This window comes from Tachyglossus aculeatus, chromosome 11 (assembly GCF_015852505.1).
Source record: "Tachyglossus aculeatus isolate mTacAcu1 chromosome 11, mTacAcu1.pri, whole genome shotgun sequence".
Classification (NCBI taxonomy): domain Eukaryota; kingdom Metazoa; phylum Chordata; class Mammalia; order Monotremata; family Tachyglossidae; genus Tachyglossus; species Tachyglossus aculeatus.
In genome coordinates this window covers 18,579,520-18,595,159 of record NC_052076.1, presented here as the reverse complement: position 1 = coordinate 18,595,159, position 15,640 = coordinate 18,579,520, and the positions used below count along the sequence as shown (strand labels likewise).

The window sequence follows — 15,640 nt, the reverse complement described above, 5'->3', positions numbered from 1 at the left end:
CCATCCACCTCTGCCTCCAACAGAAACTTCTTATAATCGGCTCTAAAGCACTCAATCACCTTGCCCCCTCCCACCTCACTGTGGTGCTTGCATATTACAACCCAGCCCGAACACTTAGCTCCTCTAATGCCCACCTACTTACTGTACCTCGATTTCGTTTATCTCGCTGCCAAGCTCTCGCCCATGTCCTGCCTCTGGCCTGGGACGCCCTCCCTCTTCATACTGAACAGACACTCTCCCCTCCTTCAAAGCCTTATCCAAGAGACCTTCCCTGACTAGGCCCTCATTTCCTCTTCCAGGTCCCCCTTGGACTTGAATTTACAACCTTTATTCATCCCTTCCTCAGCCTTACAGTGCTTACATACATAGCCATAATTTTGTTTTAGTTATTGTCAGTCTCCCCCTCGTGACTGTGAGTTCACTGTGGGCAGGGAATGTGCCTCCTAACTCTGTTATATGGTACTTTCTCACGTGCTCATTACAGCACTCTGCACACAGTAAGAGCTCAATAAATACGATTGAATGGTTGCCTGGCACATAGTGCTAAAATACCATTTTAAAAAATGAAAACCATGCCAGGTGCCACCAACTCAACAAGGAACAACGTTTTTGTGAGCACGATGTGACCAAACTGGATTCTGCATTTGGCCTTCTCGGCCACATGCGTTCATAGGTGAACTTTATCACTAGTGGGGTTTTCCACTACCAAGGACAACTATATAATAATAATAATGATATTTATTAAGCACTGACTATGTATCAAGGACTGTTCTAAATGCTGGGTTAGAAACAAGCTAATCGGGTTGGACACAGTCCCTGTCCCACATGGGTTTCACAGTTTTAATCCAGTCTTTGACAGATGAGGTAACAGAGGAGAGGACTGAAGTGACTTGCCCAAGATCACACAGCAGACAAGGGGCAGGGCCGGGTTAGAACCTAGGTCCTTCCCCTGCCCTCAAGAATCTTATATTCTAGTGAAGGAGGTGGCCAGGTAAAAAAGGGTGAGGAAGAAGTGGAGGCATAATGGCCCATTTGAGGCATTTGGACAGGAATGGGAGGAGGGAGAAGGAGCAACAGAAGTTTATTTGGGGTTGGGGAGGTAGGATTAGGTTTGAAGGTGGAAGGGTCAGAGTCGTCAGAGCGATTGGTTGAAGATGGAGGTCAGTGAGGGAATGAGAGTGGACACGGGGGTTTTAAGATGGAACAGAGGGGCTGAGGCACCGGTAGAAAAGGTAGGGTTTGAATGGGACAGGAGCTAGCCTCTCGAGAGATGGCTACGGAGGATGGAGGGTGGGGGGGAATGGGAAGGCTTTGGGGAGCATGTGCCTGATGCTTTCGATCTTGTCAACAAAACGGTTGGTTAGGTTGTTAGGTGCCAGGCGCGGGGAGGTTCGGGGTGGGGGTGGGGTCAATGGGGGTGTTGCAGGAGGGAGTTCTGCAGGGCCAGAATAAGTCGGTCAATCAATCAGTGGTATTCATTGAGCACTTACTGTATGCAGAACAATGTTCTAAGCATTTGCCTTCAGGATATCTCTACTTGGATGTCCCACCGACACCTCAAACTTGACATATCCAAAATAGGACTCCTCTTCCCACCCAAACCCTGTCGTCCCCATGTCTTCCCCATCACTGTGGACAGCACCACCATCCTTGCTGTCTCATAAGCAGCGTGGCTCAGTGGAAAGAGCACGGGCTTTGGAGTCAGAGGTCATGGGTTCTAATCCCGGCTCTGCCAATTGTCAGCTGTGTGACTTTGGGCAAGTCACTTCACTTCTCTGGGCCTCAGTTACCTCATCTGTAAAATGGGGATTAAGACTGTGAGCCCCCCGTGAGACAACTGATCACCTTGTAACCTCCCCAGCACTTAGAGCAGTGCTTTGCACGTAGTAAGTGCTTAATAAATGCCATCATTATTATTATAAGCCCGTAACCTTGGCGTTGACTTCAACTCATTCATTCCATGTATTCAATTTGTCACCAGATTCTGTCGGTCCAGCCTTCACGTCGCTACAACCTACCCTTTCCTCTGCAACTGGTTCTACTTCACTGATCCAAGCACCTAGCATATCCTGCCTTGACTACTGCATCAGCCTCCTCACTGACCTCCCCTCCTCCTGTCTCTCCCCAATCCTGCCCCATACTTGACTCTGCTTCCCAGATCATCTTTCTAAGAAAGCATTCAGTTCAAGCCTCCTCACTCCTCAGAAACCTCCAATGGTTGCCCAGCCACCTCTACATCAAACAGAAATTCCTTAAAAATCGGCTTTAAAGCAATCAGCTTGGCACCTCCTCTCTTACCTTACTGATTTCCTACCCAACTCGCGTGTTTCCCTTCTTCCAAGCCAACCTACTCAGTGTACTTGACTTTGTCTATCTCATCACTGACCCCTTGCCCACATTCTCCCTCTGGCCTGTAAACTCCCTTCCCCTTCATCATCATCATCTTCAATCGTATTTATTGAGTGCTTACTGTGTGCAGAGCACTGTACTAAGCGCTTGGGAAGTACAAGTTGGTAACATATAGAGACAGTCCCTACCCAGCAGTGGGCTCACAGTCTAAAAGGGGGAGACGGAGAACAAAACCAAACATACTAACAAAATAAAATAAATAGAATAGATATGTACAAGTAAAATAAATAAATAAATAGAGTAATAAATATGTACAAACATATATACATATATATATCATATATGACAGACCACCACTCTCTCCATCTTCAAAGGTGTATTAAAATTACATCTCCTCCAAGAGGCCTTCCCCAACTAAGATCTTGTTTCCCCTACTCTGTCTCCCTTCTGGGTCATCAGTACACTTTTATTTGTACCCCTTAAACACTTGATATTCACCCCACCCTTCCTGTTAGGCAGAGAATAAGTCTACCAACTCTTTTATACAATACTCTCCCAAGCACGCACTTTTGCACGCAGTAAGCACTCAATAAATACTATTGATTGATTGGGAAAGCATAATGTAATAGAATTGGTAAGCAAGTTCCCTGCCCACAAGGAAAGCAGTGCAGCCTAGTGGAAATAATAATAATAATAATAGTAATAACAATGGTATTTGTTAAGTGTTTATTATGTGCCAAGGACTGTTCTAAGTGCTAGGGTAGATACAAGCTAATCAGATTGGACAACTTCCCTGTCCTATATGGGGTACTCAGTCTTAAGAAACAGCGTGGCTTAGTGGAAAGGGCCTGGGCTTAGGAGTCAGAGGTCGTGGGTTCTAATTCTGGCTCCGCCACTTATCAGCTGTGTGACTTTGGGCAAGTCACAACTTCTCCGTGCCTCAGTTACCTCCTCTGTAAAATGAAGATTTAAGACTGTGAGCCCCATGTGAGACAATCTGATTCCCTTGTATCCACCTCAGCACTTAGTACAGTGCTTGGCATATAGTAAGCGCTTAACAAACACCATCGGTAATTAACTAATTAATCCCCATTTTACAGGTGAGGTAACAGACACAGAAAAGTTAAGTGACTTGCCCAAGGTCACACAGCAAACTAGTGGTGGAGTCAGAATTAGAACCCAGGTCCTTCTGCCTCACAGGCCCGTGCTCTATCCACTGGGAATCAGAGGATCTGGGTTTTGATCCTGACTCTGCCACTTTCATTCATTCATTCAATCATATTTATTGAGCGCTTACTGTGTGCAGAGCTGTACTAAGCGCTTGGAAAGTAATCCCTGCCCACAATGGGCTCACTGTCTAGAAGGGGGAAGACAGACATCAAAACAAGTAAACAGGCATCAATAGCATCAATATAAATAAATAGAATTGTAGATAATATGCAAATCGAAACAAGTAAGCAGGCACTTGTCTTCTAAGCCTGGAAGCTTACGTGGGACGGGGACCGTGTCCAGCCTGATTGTCTTGTATGTCTCCTAGTGTTTAATACAGTGCCTAGCCCATAGTAAGTGCTTAACATTGTCTCTCTTTATTGCTGTATTGCACCTTCCCAAGTGCTCAGTACAGTGCTTTGCACACGGTAAGCGCTCAATAAATACGATTGAATGAAATACCATTAAAAAACGGTACAGATCAGAGTGCATAGGCAATACGGAAGGGAGAGGGAGTAGGGGGAGAGAGGGCTTAGTCAGGGAAGGCCTCCTGGAGGAGATGTGATTTTAGTAAGGCTTTGAGGTGGAGAGAGAGATGGTTTGTCCAGTAAGAAGGGGGAGGAAGTTACAGGCCAGAGGGAGGATGTGGGCAAGGGATCAGAGGGAAGGTGGGAACAATGAACATGGGATTCGATGAGAAGGAAACTAGAGTTGTCGCTGAGTATGGGGAGGCAGAGTTAAAGCAAATCAGGATGAATTTGAAATGGCCCAAGTCGGGCTGGTGCTTGCCTTTGCGAGCCCTCCACACTTGGCAGTCTGAGCGCAGGGGCAGAGGAAGCGCGCTGTGGCCGTGACCCGAGGCCAGAGGTTGATGGTGCCGGATCACTGAATGCAGCTCAATTCTGTCTCTCTGTCAAAAAGGGTGGCCGGGATCCTGGTTCCTTCCTGCAATACTCCCAGACAAGAAGGGTGCCCATGCAGCAGGTTGAGACTAGCCAGGGAGGGAGCTGACAGAGGCGACAGACTCTCCCCACCCCATCCTGCCCCACCCGGGCAAGCGGCACCCATTGGAGCTGGAAGAAGTCAGGTCCAAGCCAGACGGCAGGAAACACTTCTTCCCCCAACAGAGTTTGAGGGGGAAGTGAGCACAGGGAATCTGTTTCCACGGGAAGTTAGCTGTGCTGTGATAAATGCCAGCAGGCCCCGGAGGGGTGTGGACAGATCCTTGGCCCAGCTCCCTGGTGAGAAAGTCAGGAACAGAGCGGGGAGATCAAGGGTTGGAAGGTGTCCAGACTGGGGCACAGGATTGGCAGGGATGGAAAAAGGAGGACGGGGTGAAATAGAGAAAGGGCTCTTACTAGGGCGACCAGGCATTTAAAATTGCACTGCCCCCTTTTTTAACAGCCACAGCCCCCTCCCCTGCCACACCGGGCCAAGGAGCTGGAGTTTTTCTGGTAACCACAGTAGGAATCCGGGGGGCTACCTCTGCCAGCTGAAAGGGCTGGGGCCTGGACCGGCTTCCCCACCATACACCCTCCGAGTGACCCCCACGCTCTGTCCAGAGGCATGCCAGGCTCACTTTAGGAGCTGAGACACCCTGATGTTTGGCACACTGCAGCCCTGGCCCTACACCACAAGAAGAGGAAAAAAAATCTGCCTTTTCTGTCCCTCCCCTTTAGACTGGAAGATCCTTGGGTGCAGGGATCCTGTCTACTGACTATTGAACTGCACTCTCCCGGGGGCTTAGTACAGAGCTCTGCACAGTCAGCGCTCAATAATGCCATTTTTTAATGGCATTTATTAAGCGCTTACTATATGCAAAGCACTGTTCTAAGCGCTGGGGAGGTTACAAGGTGATTAGATTGTCCCACGGGGGGCTCACAGTCTTAATCCCCATTTTACAGATGAGGTCACTGAGGCACAGAGAAGTTAAGTGACTTGCCCAAAGTCACACAGCTGACAATTGGCGGAGCCGGGATTCGAACCTGGACCTCTGACTCCAAAGCCCATGCTCTTTCCACTGAGCCAAGCTGCTTCATAATAATGATGGCATTTATTAAGCGCTTACTATATCCAAAGCACTGTTCTAAGCGCTGGGGAGGTTACAAGGTGATCGGATTGTCCTACGGAGGGCTCACAGTCTTCATCCCCATTTTACAGATGAGGTAACTGAGGCCCAGAGAAGTTAAGTGACTTGCCCAAAGTCACACAGCCGACAATGGCCGGAGCTGGGATTTGAACCCATGACCTCTGACTCCAAAGCTCGTGCTCTTTCCACTGAGCCACTGAGCCATTGATTGACTGGTACCAGAAGAGCCGTCCAGTGCTTATTGTTGTAATAATAATAATAATGATGGTATTTGTTAAGTGCTTACTATGTGCCAAGCACTGTTCTAAGCACTGGGGTAGATACAAGGTAGTCCATGTGGGGCTCACAGTCTTCACCCCCATTTTACAGATGAGGTAACTGAGGCATAGAGAAGTGAAGTGACTTGCCCAAGGTCACACAGCTGACAAGTGAAAGAGCCGGGATTAGAATCCTTGACCTCTGACTCCCAAGCCCGTGCTGGTTCCAGCTTCTTCCCGCTTCCTTTCACCTCTGGCTGGGGGGGATTGGATAGCCAACGTCAGCTCACCGGAGGGAGGTGAGGGATTTTAGAAGGCTTAAGAAGGGTTAAATAGAGACAAGGATGATCATCATCTTAGGGTAGAAGAGGAAAAGTTAGGGCTGGCAGGCAATGTCAGGGAAATTAATTAGACGCAGGAAAATAGGGGTTTTCAAGTGTCCTCTTCTCTTCCTCCCCACCCCAAGGAAGGGAACCTCAGAGCCTGGCCTTGGCCCAAGACTTGGGGAAATATTAGGTCAGGCTTCCCCTCATTGATGGCCCCCAGGCCCCTCCCTGGTGAAGCTTTGCCGGACCAGGAAGAAAGAGTTGAAGAAGGTTGTGTATCCGTTTGTTTCTGGGTTGGGGTACAGCAGACTGCTGCATCGTACTACCCTTCTGCCAGGCCGCGGCAGGCAAACCAAGTAAAGCCTCCCAACTCCTGCCAGCAAGCGAGGGCCGAAGGTGGAAGCAGCCGAGCACTTGGGAATCGGAGGGCTGAGCCGTGGGAGCCGGCAGGAAGCAGCTCGTGTTGCCCTTTAAATGGTAGCAAAACCACAGAGCAGCCCTCAGCTCCACTGGGCAGTCTCCTGCTTGGAGTTATACAAATGGACCTCAAAGAGAAAGCGATTTGAGGCCACCCTTCAAGGTAACGGATGAAGCAGACGATTTTCTCGGCAATTGACGTCTTGTGGGGTGCGGGAAGGCTGTTGGGCCCCAAAGGCGCCACACCAAATCAACTCCTCGGAAAGCCGGCTGACGGCTTCCCTCTCAGGCCTGGTCCCAGGGGGTAGCCTCCCCTCCGCCTGAGCCCAGGCTGGAGGATGGCCTGGATGAACCCAGGGAACGGTGACCCCTGAGCCACTGATGGGTTGAAGCTGAGGCTTCGGGAGGGAGCTGGGTGAGGAGGAATGGGGATGGGGGACCTGGGGAGTTGAGGAGAGGTTTGCCCCGAATTGGCAAGTTTAGACAGGTACACAGTGGCCTGGGGCTTTTCACTGGATTCTCTTAAAGGATTCCAGCAGGGATAAGGTTACGTAGCCCATTGTCCTTTCCCAAGACGTTAGCACAATCCTAGGCAACAGTTAAGTGTCCAATAAATATCACGGACGGATTGAAAAACTGGTTTACAATCCATCCCCTCCAGAACTCTGGAAATGGGTCCACTGCTGACAGTCACACACAGGACCACCGCTTCCGACAGTCGGCCCGATGCCTGTTGGGGTGGACAGCTGTAGGGCTGGGCGGCCGTGGGGCCAGATATCTGTAGGACCGGTGGCTGTGGGGCAAGATGGCTGTGGAATCAGATGTCTGTGGGACCGGCAGCTGTGGTGCAGGATGGTTGTGGTCCTGGATAGCTGTGGGACTGGACAGTTGTGGGGCTGGCGGCTGTGGGGCTGAGCAGCTTTGGAGCCGGAAGGGTGTGGGGGTAGGTGAGTGTGGGGCCGGATGGCTGTGGGGGTGGCGGCTGTGAGGCAGAATGGTTGTGGGGTAGGATGGATGTGGGGCAGGATGGTTGTGGAGCCGGTTGGCTGTGGGGCTGGGTAGCTGTTGGGCCGGCCGGCTGAGGGGCAGGGCGGTTTTGGGGCCGGCCGGCTGCGGGTCAGAATGGCTGTAGGGACGGCTGCTGGGATCCGTGTTCCCTTTGCCTCTGAACCCCACAGGGTCAGCCGTGCTGAACTGTTGAGGGAAAATGTCCATTGTCTCCTTCCCCCGTGACGGGGAGAGGCAGGCTGTCCTCTGCTCTCCCCCCAGCCCCCATAGAGCTGACCAGACTAGGCCTTAGGCACATAGTCGGGCCCCAGGCAGGCCTCATTTGTCACTCTGGAGGGAAGCCCTCCGCCCTGTCCTTGCCCCGCCTCACGCCTCCACACATCCCTCTCCTCTCGGGCACTTGGACAATGAACCCAGTGTCCTGCCCTCCCCCCTGCTGCCAGCGCCGGTTCCCCATAGGCCTCAGGAGCCTGGCACGGAGCTCCCTGCCCCTGCCTGCCCTCCTCCCCCACCCCTGCATCTTCTCCCTCTGACCATCTCCTCCCTCCCCTTCTCAGGTCAGGGCTATCGGGCCTCCCGGCAGTCTTCGCATCCTTGCCCGAGGGAGCAAGAGCGGTCCAGACTCAACCTAGAAGGAGCCCCCAGGACACCCCCAGCCACAGGGCCACCGATCGATCGGAGAAGGAGGCTCCCAAACTCCATCCACTCCCTTTCCTGGAAGCCTGGCAGCCCGGCAGGCTGAGGCGGCCTTCTTCCCCAGCCTTCCTCGCTCTCATCACGCTGCCCTGAGGATGCGACAGGGTTAGAACCTAAGCTGGGCCAGCTTTTCTCCTTAATTTCAAAAATCCTACAGTGATGATTATTTGGCCTCCCTCCTTGGCCATCCGCAGCCCGCTTTCTCTCTGCCTGCACACTGGGGGCTGGGCTACTCTTGCAGCTGCAGCTTCCTGGCTCCGCAGCGACGCACACCAGCTCTAACTCCGCTCCCTCCTGCTACAGCTGGCGGGGCGGGCACGGGCGCCGAAGACCGCAAGCCAGAGCGGCAACGTAGTCCACAGGTTTATTGGGTCACCGGCCCCTCCGCCGCCACCACCCCCACCCCCAGGAGGGTCACGCGTGCAGGGAGGGGGCCAGCACACCGACAGCGAGAGCAACTCGCCAGCAAGGGCTGGGGAAAAGGGGCCGGAGCTGGAGAGGGCAGGGTCGGGGGGCAGCGGGAACAGGGGGCACCTGGGGGCTTTGCTGTTGAGACATGCAGCTGCGTGGGAAGTGGCTGACCCCTGACCTTTACTCAAGGGCACGGGCACCCTGAGGAGAAGGAGATGGATGTGGGGGCAGGGGCTGGGGGTAGAGGGTGAATATGTACAGGCGTGCGTGTGAGTGCCTGAGTGGATGTGCCCCCAAAGACTTCTCTGTCCTGGGCTTTCCCCGCTCTCCACCCTGCTCCAACCGCGCCCCATCCCAAGTTGCGGGGCTGGGGAGGGTCGGCAGGGAGGGTCTGGGGCTTCAGTGGAAAGTAGTGGAAGCTTGGAGATCGCAGGCTGGATGGACAAAGGTGGATAGGCCTCAACCCGGGTTGGAGAGCTACTGCGGGGAGGCCGAGGAGCGAGGGAGGAGGAGAAGGAGGAGGAGGAGGAGGGCGGGAATCCTCTCACATGACAGAGCAGCTCTTGGCTCGGTCCTTGCGCCCCTCGGCCTCCCCGTCTAAGTCCGTCCGTCCGGACAAGGGCAGCTGGGACGTCCGCTTCAGCCCCCGGCGCGAATCACTGCGCTTCAGCTGCTTGTGGGTGCGGCCGAGCGAGGCCAGGGTGGCCACGTGGAACACGTCCCGCACGCTGCGCTCCGACGCCTTCGACGAGCACTCCACGTAGGCCACTGCCCCCGCCTCCCGTGCCAGAGCGCTGCCCTATGGGGACACGGGGCAGGCCGCAGGCTGGCGGAGGCTGGACCTGGGGCAGCCTGCTGGGGGGCTGGACTTGGGGCAAGCTGGGGGGATGGACACAGGTAGGCTGGGGGTGGGAGGGATACGGATGGGGCAACAACGGGGGCAGATCAGGGGGAAAGGGCATAGGGCAACCTGGGGGGCAGGACATGAGGCAAGCCAAGGGGTTGGATACAGGGCAGGCCAGAGTGGAGATAGGCATGGGGCAACAAGAAGGAGCTAGACCCAAGCAGGCCAGGGGGAAGGGCACAGGGCAACCAGGGGGGATGGACACAGGGCAGGCGGGAGTGGGGGACAGGCATGGAATAACTAGGGGATCTGGATATGAGGCAGGCCAGGAGGCTGGATACAGGGAAGGCCGGGGTGGGGGGCTGGATGGGGGCAACTGTGGGAATTCAGTTCTGGTTCCCCTTCTGTTCTCCATCTACAACCACTCCCTTTCATTCATTCATTCATTCAATCGTATTTATTGAGCGCTTACTGTGTGCAGAGCAATGTACTGTACTAAGCACTTGGGAAGTACAAGTTGGCAGCATATAGAGAACTCATTCGCTCCCATGGCTTCAACTACCTCCCCTCTGCAGATGTTACCCAAATCTACATCTCCAGCCCTGATCTCTCTCCCTGTCTCCAGTCTCGCATCTCCTCCTGCCTTCAGGACAGCTCTATTGGATGTTCTCCCGTCACCTCAAACTTTACATGTCCAAAACAGAGCTCTTTATCTTCCCATCCAAATCCCCTCCTCCCCCTGACTTTCCCATCACTGTAGACGGCACCACCATCCTTCCTGTCTCACAAGCCCGTAACCTTGGCGTTATCCTTGACTCTCTCTCTCACACATATTCAATCCATCACTAAAGCCTGACGGTTCAAGTCACAACATCGCTAAAATCCACCCTTTCCTCTCCAACCAAACTGCTACCACATTAATCCAAGCACTTATCCTATCCTGCCTTGATGACTTCCCAGCCTTCTGTCTCTCCCCTCTCCAGTCCATACTTCCCTCTGCTGCCGGGATCATTTTTCTACAAAAACCTTCACTCCATGTTTCCCCACTCCTCAAGAACCTCCAGTGGTTGCCCAACCACCTCTGCATCAGACAGAAATTCCTTATCATTGGCTTTAAAGCCCTCAATCACCTTGCCTGTTCCTACCTCATTTCGCTACTCTCCGACTACCACCCAGCCCACGCACTTCTCTCCTTTAATAGTAACCTCCTCAGTGTACCTTTATCTTCCTTATCTCGCTGTGGATCTCTTGCCAACACCCTGCCTATGGTCTGGAACACCCTCTCATCTCTTATCTGACAAACAATTACTCTCTTCCCATTCTTAGCCTAATTGAAGGCACATTCATTCAATTCATTCAACTGTATTTATTGAACGCTTACTACATGCAGAGAACTGTATTAAGCGCTTACATCAGAGGCATTCCCTGCCTAAGCCTTCTTTTCCTTTCCTTCAACTCTGTTTTGCATAGCTCTGCCTTGCTCCCTTTATTCACCCCCCTGTCCCAGCCCCATAGCACTTATGTACAAATCTGTATTTATTTATCTATATTAACGTCTGTCTACCCGTCTAGACTGTCAGCTCGTTTTAGGCAGGGAATGTACTCTCCCAAGGGCTTCGAACAGTGCTCTGCCCACAATAAGCGCTCGATAAATACAACCGACTGACTGATGAGGCAGGCCTAGGGGCTGGACAAGGGACAGGCCGGGGGGCTGGACACAAGGCAGGCCAGGGGCTGGACACAAGATAGGCTGGGGGGAACTGGACAGAAGGCAGGTCAGGGAGCAACCAGGGGGAATGAACACAGGGCAGGCTGGGAGAGCTGGATATGGGGAAGGCTGGGGAAGCGGGATGGCTTGGACATAGGGCAGGCCAAGGGATCTGGACATGGGGCAGGCCAGAGAGACTGGACATAGGACAGGTCAGGGGGTCTGGACACAGGGCAGGTAGGGGAGGGCTGAACATGGGGCAGGCCATGGTGATTGGACATGGGGTGGGCTGAGATACGTGGCAGGCCAGGGGAGCTGGGCATGGAGCAGGCCAGGGGGGCTTGACACAGAAGAGAAAGGGAGGGCTGGACATGGGGCAGGTTAGGGGAGCTAGGTATGGGGCAAGATGGGGGGCTGGACATGGGGTAAGCTGGACATGAAGTAGGCCGGGGAGCTGGACACAGAACCTAAAGGAGAAGGCTGGAACTAGGGCAGGGTGGGGGGCTGGACATGGGGCAGGCCAGGGGAGGCTGGGCAAAGGGCAGGATGGGGGGCTGGACACCGGTCAGGCTGTGGGTGCTGGGCATGGGACAGACAGGGGAGGGCTGGGCATGGGGCAGGCTGGGGAGCTGGACACAGGGCAGATCAGAGGGGGCTGGACATGGGGCAGGCTGGCGGGGGGGGGGGGGTGCAGAATACAGGGCAGGCCAGCGGTGGGGGTGAGGGAGGACCAGGGTGAGGGAGGACCAGCCTGGGGGGCGGGGAGGCCCAAACCAGGAGGGAACCCAGTGGTGGCACTCAAGACCGCCAGCCCCCTGACACCAATGCCCAGACAGACATGCCCACAGACACACCCACGGAACCAGATGGGGACAGATCAGGTGGAAACCAGATGCACGGCTACCCTGCAAGGGGTTTAGGTTCAAAGGAGATGGGGGACTAGAGGGGTGGGGGCGGGGCAGGGCTCACCTGCTCATGTGTGACGGGGATGAGCCGGTGCTTGGACAGCTCCCGCAGGGTGGCCAGGTCTGTCCGCATGTCCAGCTTGCAGCCGACCAGGACCACCTTAGCACCTGGACAGAACTCCTGGGTTTCTCCCTGCCACTAAGAGGAGCCAGCGGGGAGAGAAGGGGGCCTATGAGTTGGCCTTGGGGGCAGGGGTGCTTGGCTCTCCAGCAGTAGGTTGGTTGGCCCGCTGGGGCAAAAAGGGAGGCGACAAGGACCGGGAAAGAGACAGTGGGGACCAGGAGAGAGACGGTGGGGGCCGAGAGAGATGGTGGGGGCCAGGAGAGAGACAGAGGGAGCCAGGAGAGAGACGGAGGGAGCCAGGAGAGAGACGATGGGGACCAGAAGAGAGATGGTGGGGGCCAAGAGAGCGATGGTGGAGGCCAAGAAGGAGACGTAAGGGCCAGGAGAAAGACAGTAGGGGCCAAAGGGGGACATGGGACAGCAAGGAGAGTGGATGAGAAGGGGCTGGAAAGTGTAGAGTGGCACTTGTGGCCCTAAACAGAGCCAGCCTGCTCCCCCAACCTGTTCTCTGCTTCCCAGCTCCAGCCCTGGAAACCCATGTCCCTCTCCCCCTCCCCACAGGCCTCCGGCTGGCCTGTCTCTCCCCAGCCCCCCGGAGCCGGCTTAAGACCCCCACCCGAGACAAACCGGCCTTCAGGTCCTTCCTCTGGTCTGGTCTCTGCTGTCTCCAATGACTTCTGACTTCTCTCCTGGTGGCTGCACTCCGGGGGGTGGGCGGTGGGGGGGACGACCCCGTTATCTAGCTCCCAGGCCCACAACCCCTCGCATACATACATACATACCTTTTTGAGGACACTGTCCAGCGTCTCTGGGCGGCTGATATCAAAGCAGATGAGAACGGCATCCGAGTCGGGGTAGGCCAGCGGCCGGACGTTATCGTAGTAGGACGACCCTGGGAGAGTGGGGGGCCTGAGTCACGAAGGGGTGTGGGGAGTGAGAGACACCCCCATCCCCCCCATTTTACAGATGAGGTGACTGAGGCACAGAGAAGTTAAGTGACTTCCCCAAAGTCACACAGCTAACAAGTGGCAGAGCCAGGTTTTGAACCCATGACCTCTGACTCCAAAGCCCGTGCTCTTTCCACCGAGCCATGCTGCTTCTCAGTAGCGGTGGTGATATCTCCTAGACTGTGAGCCCACTGTTGGGTAGGGACCGTCTCTCTATATGTTGCCAACTTGTACTTCCCAAGCGCTTAGTACAGTGCTCTGCGCACAGTAAGCGCTCAATAAATACGATTGAATGAATGAATGAATCCCCCAGGAGCCGGTAAATGGTGATAGTAAGTTCCGTACTGCATCTCTCGCTACACCCCCGCCCCACCAATCAATCGTATTTATCGAGCGCTTACTGTGCGCAGAGCACTGGACTAAGCGCTTGGGAAGTCCAAGTTGGCAACATATAGAGACGGTCCCTACCCAACAGTGGGCTCACAGTCTAAAAGGGTCGTCGGGGGTCGGTCGGCCTGCAGAAGGGGAAGCCCAACGGGGGTCCGAGGCAGAGCTGAGAGGTTAAATCAGAGCCCCCTGCCCCCTTGCCCGGGGCCTAGGAGGAGGAAGGGGAACCCGGGAGAGGGAGAGGGGGTGTCCCCGGGCTGACCCCCAGCCCCCCAGCATCCCGAGTCCAGGCACCGGGGAGGGGGCGGGGGATCCGGGGGTCCAGGGGTGGGGGGGCGGTACCCGAGGTGTCCCACATGTTGAGCTCGATGCGCCGCTTGTCGATCTCGAAGCTGGCGGTGTAGTTCTCGAAGACGGTGGGGACGTAGCTCTGCGGACACGGTCAAGCGGTCAGCCCGGGCCCGGCCGCCGGCCGGCAGGGTGGGCTCCGCTCCCCCCGACCGCCCCCGGCTCGGTGGACCCCCCGCCGACCCCCGGGGCCTGCGGGCCGGGCCTGCGGTCGGGGCGGGTCGGGCCGCTCACCCCCGGGAAGGCGTCCTTGGCGAACACCTGCAGCAGCGCCGTCTTGCCGCACTCCGCGTCCCCGACCACCACGATCTTGCAGCGGCCGCTCTGCCCGTCCATGGCTCCGGCTAGGCGCCGGCCCCGGCTCCCCGGACCGCGGCCCCCCGGCCCCCGGACCCCCGGCCCCCGCTTCGCAGCCCCGGTCCTTGGCCCGGCTCCTCCGCGGCTCCTGCCGCAATCGCTGCCACCGCCACCGGCATCTCCCGGGGCCCCGCCCCCGAGCCCGGGACCCGCCCCCCGACGGCCCCGGGACCCGCCCCCCGGGGAGGGCCCGGCGCACGGGACTCGGTGGGCGGGGGCCTTCCTCCTCCTCCTCATCATCAATCGTACTTATTGAGCGCTTACTATCAATCAATCAATCAATCAATCGTATTTATTGAGCGCTTACTATGTGCAGAGCACTGGACTAAGCGCTTGGGAAGTACAAATTGGCAACACATAGAGACAGTCCCTACCCAACAGTGGGCTCACAGTCTAAAAGGGGGAGACGGAGAACAGAACCAAACATACCAACAAAATAAAATAAATAGGATAGAAATGTACAAGTAAAATAAATCAATAGAGTAATAAATATGTACAACCATATATACGTATATACAGGTGCTGTGGGGAAGGGAAGGAGGTAAGATGGGGGGATGGAGAGGGGGACGAGGGGGAGAGGAAGGAAGGGGCTCAGTCTGGGAAGGCCTCCTGGAGGAGGTGAGCTCTCAGCAGGGCATTGAAGGGAGGAAGAGAGCTAGCTTGGCGGAGGGGCAGAGGGAGGGCATTCCAGGCCCGGGGGAGGACGTGGGCCGGGGGTCGACGGCGGGACAGGCGAGAACGAGGTACGGGAAGGAGATTAGCGGTGGAGGAGCGGAGGGTGCGGGCTGGGCTGGAGAAGGAGAGAAGGGAGGTGAGGTAGGAGGGGGCTATGTGCAGAGCACAGTACTGAGCGCTTGGGAAGTCCAAATTGGCAACATCTAGAGACAGTCCCTACCCAACAGTGGGCTCACAGCCTAGAAGGGGGAGACGGAGAACAAAACCAAACATACTAACAAAATCAAATAAATAGAATAGATATGTACAAATAAAATAAACAGAGTACAAAATCTGTACAAACATATATACATATATACAGGTGCTGTGGGGAAGGGAAGGAGGTAAGATGGGGGGGATGGAGAGGGAGACGAGGGGGAGAGGAAGGAAGGGGCTCAGTCTGGGAAGGCCTCCTGGAGGAGGTGAGCTCTCAGCAGGGCCTTGAAGGGAGGAAGAGAGCTAGCTTGGCGGATGGGCAGATCATCAATCGTATTTATTGAGCGCTTACTATGTGCAGAGCACTGGACTAAGCGCTTGGGAAGTA

General features: G+C 55.3%; 1 protein-coding gene across 1 annotated transcript; it reads right to left on the bottom strand.

The window, feature by feature from the left end:
• Window positions 1–8,699: 8,699 nt before the first annotated feature.
• RND2 (Rho family GTPase 2) lies at window positions 8,700–14,382 on the bottom strand. The gene is made up of 5 exons (XM_038753917.1): window positions 14,260–14,382; window positions 14,020–14,107; window positions 13,126–13,235; window positions 12,284–12,418; window positions 8,700–9,561 (listed from the first exon to the last, which is right to left on the bottom strand). The coding sequence occupies exons 1-5, from the start codon at window positions 14,359–14,361 to the stop codon at window positions 9,307–9,309; spliced, it is 690 nt and encodes a 229-aa protein (XP_038609845.1). The 5' UTR covers window positions 14,362–14,382; the 3' UTR covers window positions 8,700–9,306.
• Window positions 14,383–15,640: the final 1,258 nt, after the last annotated feature.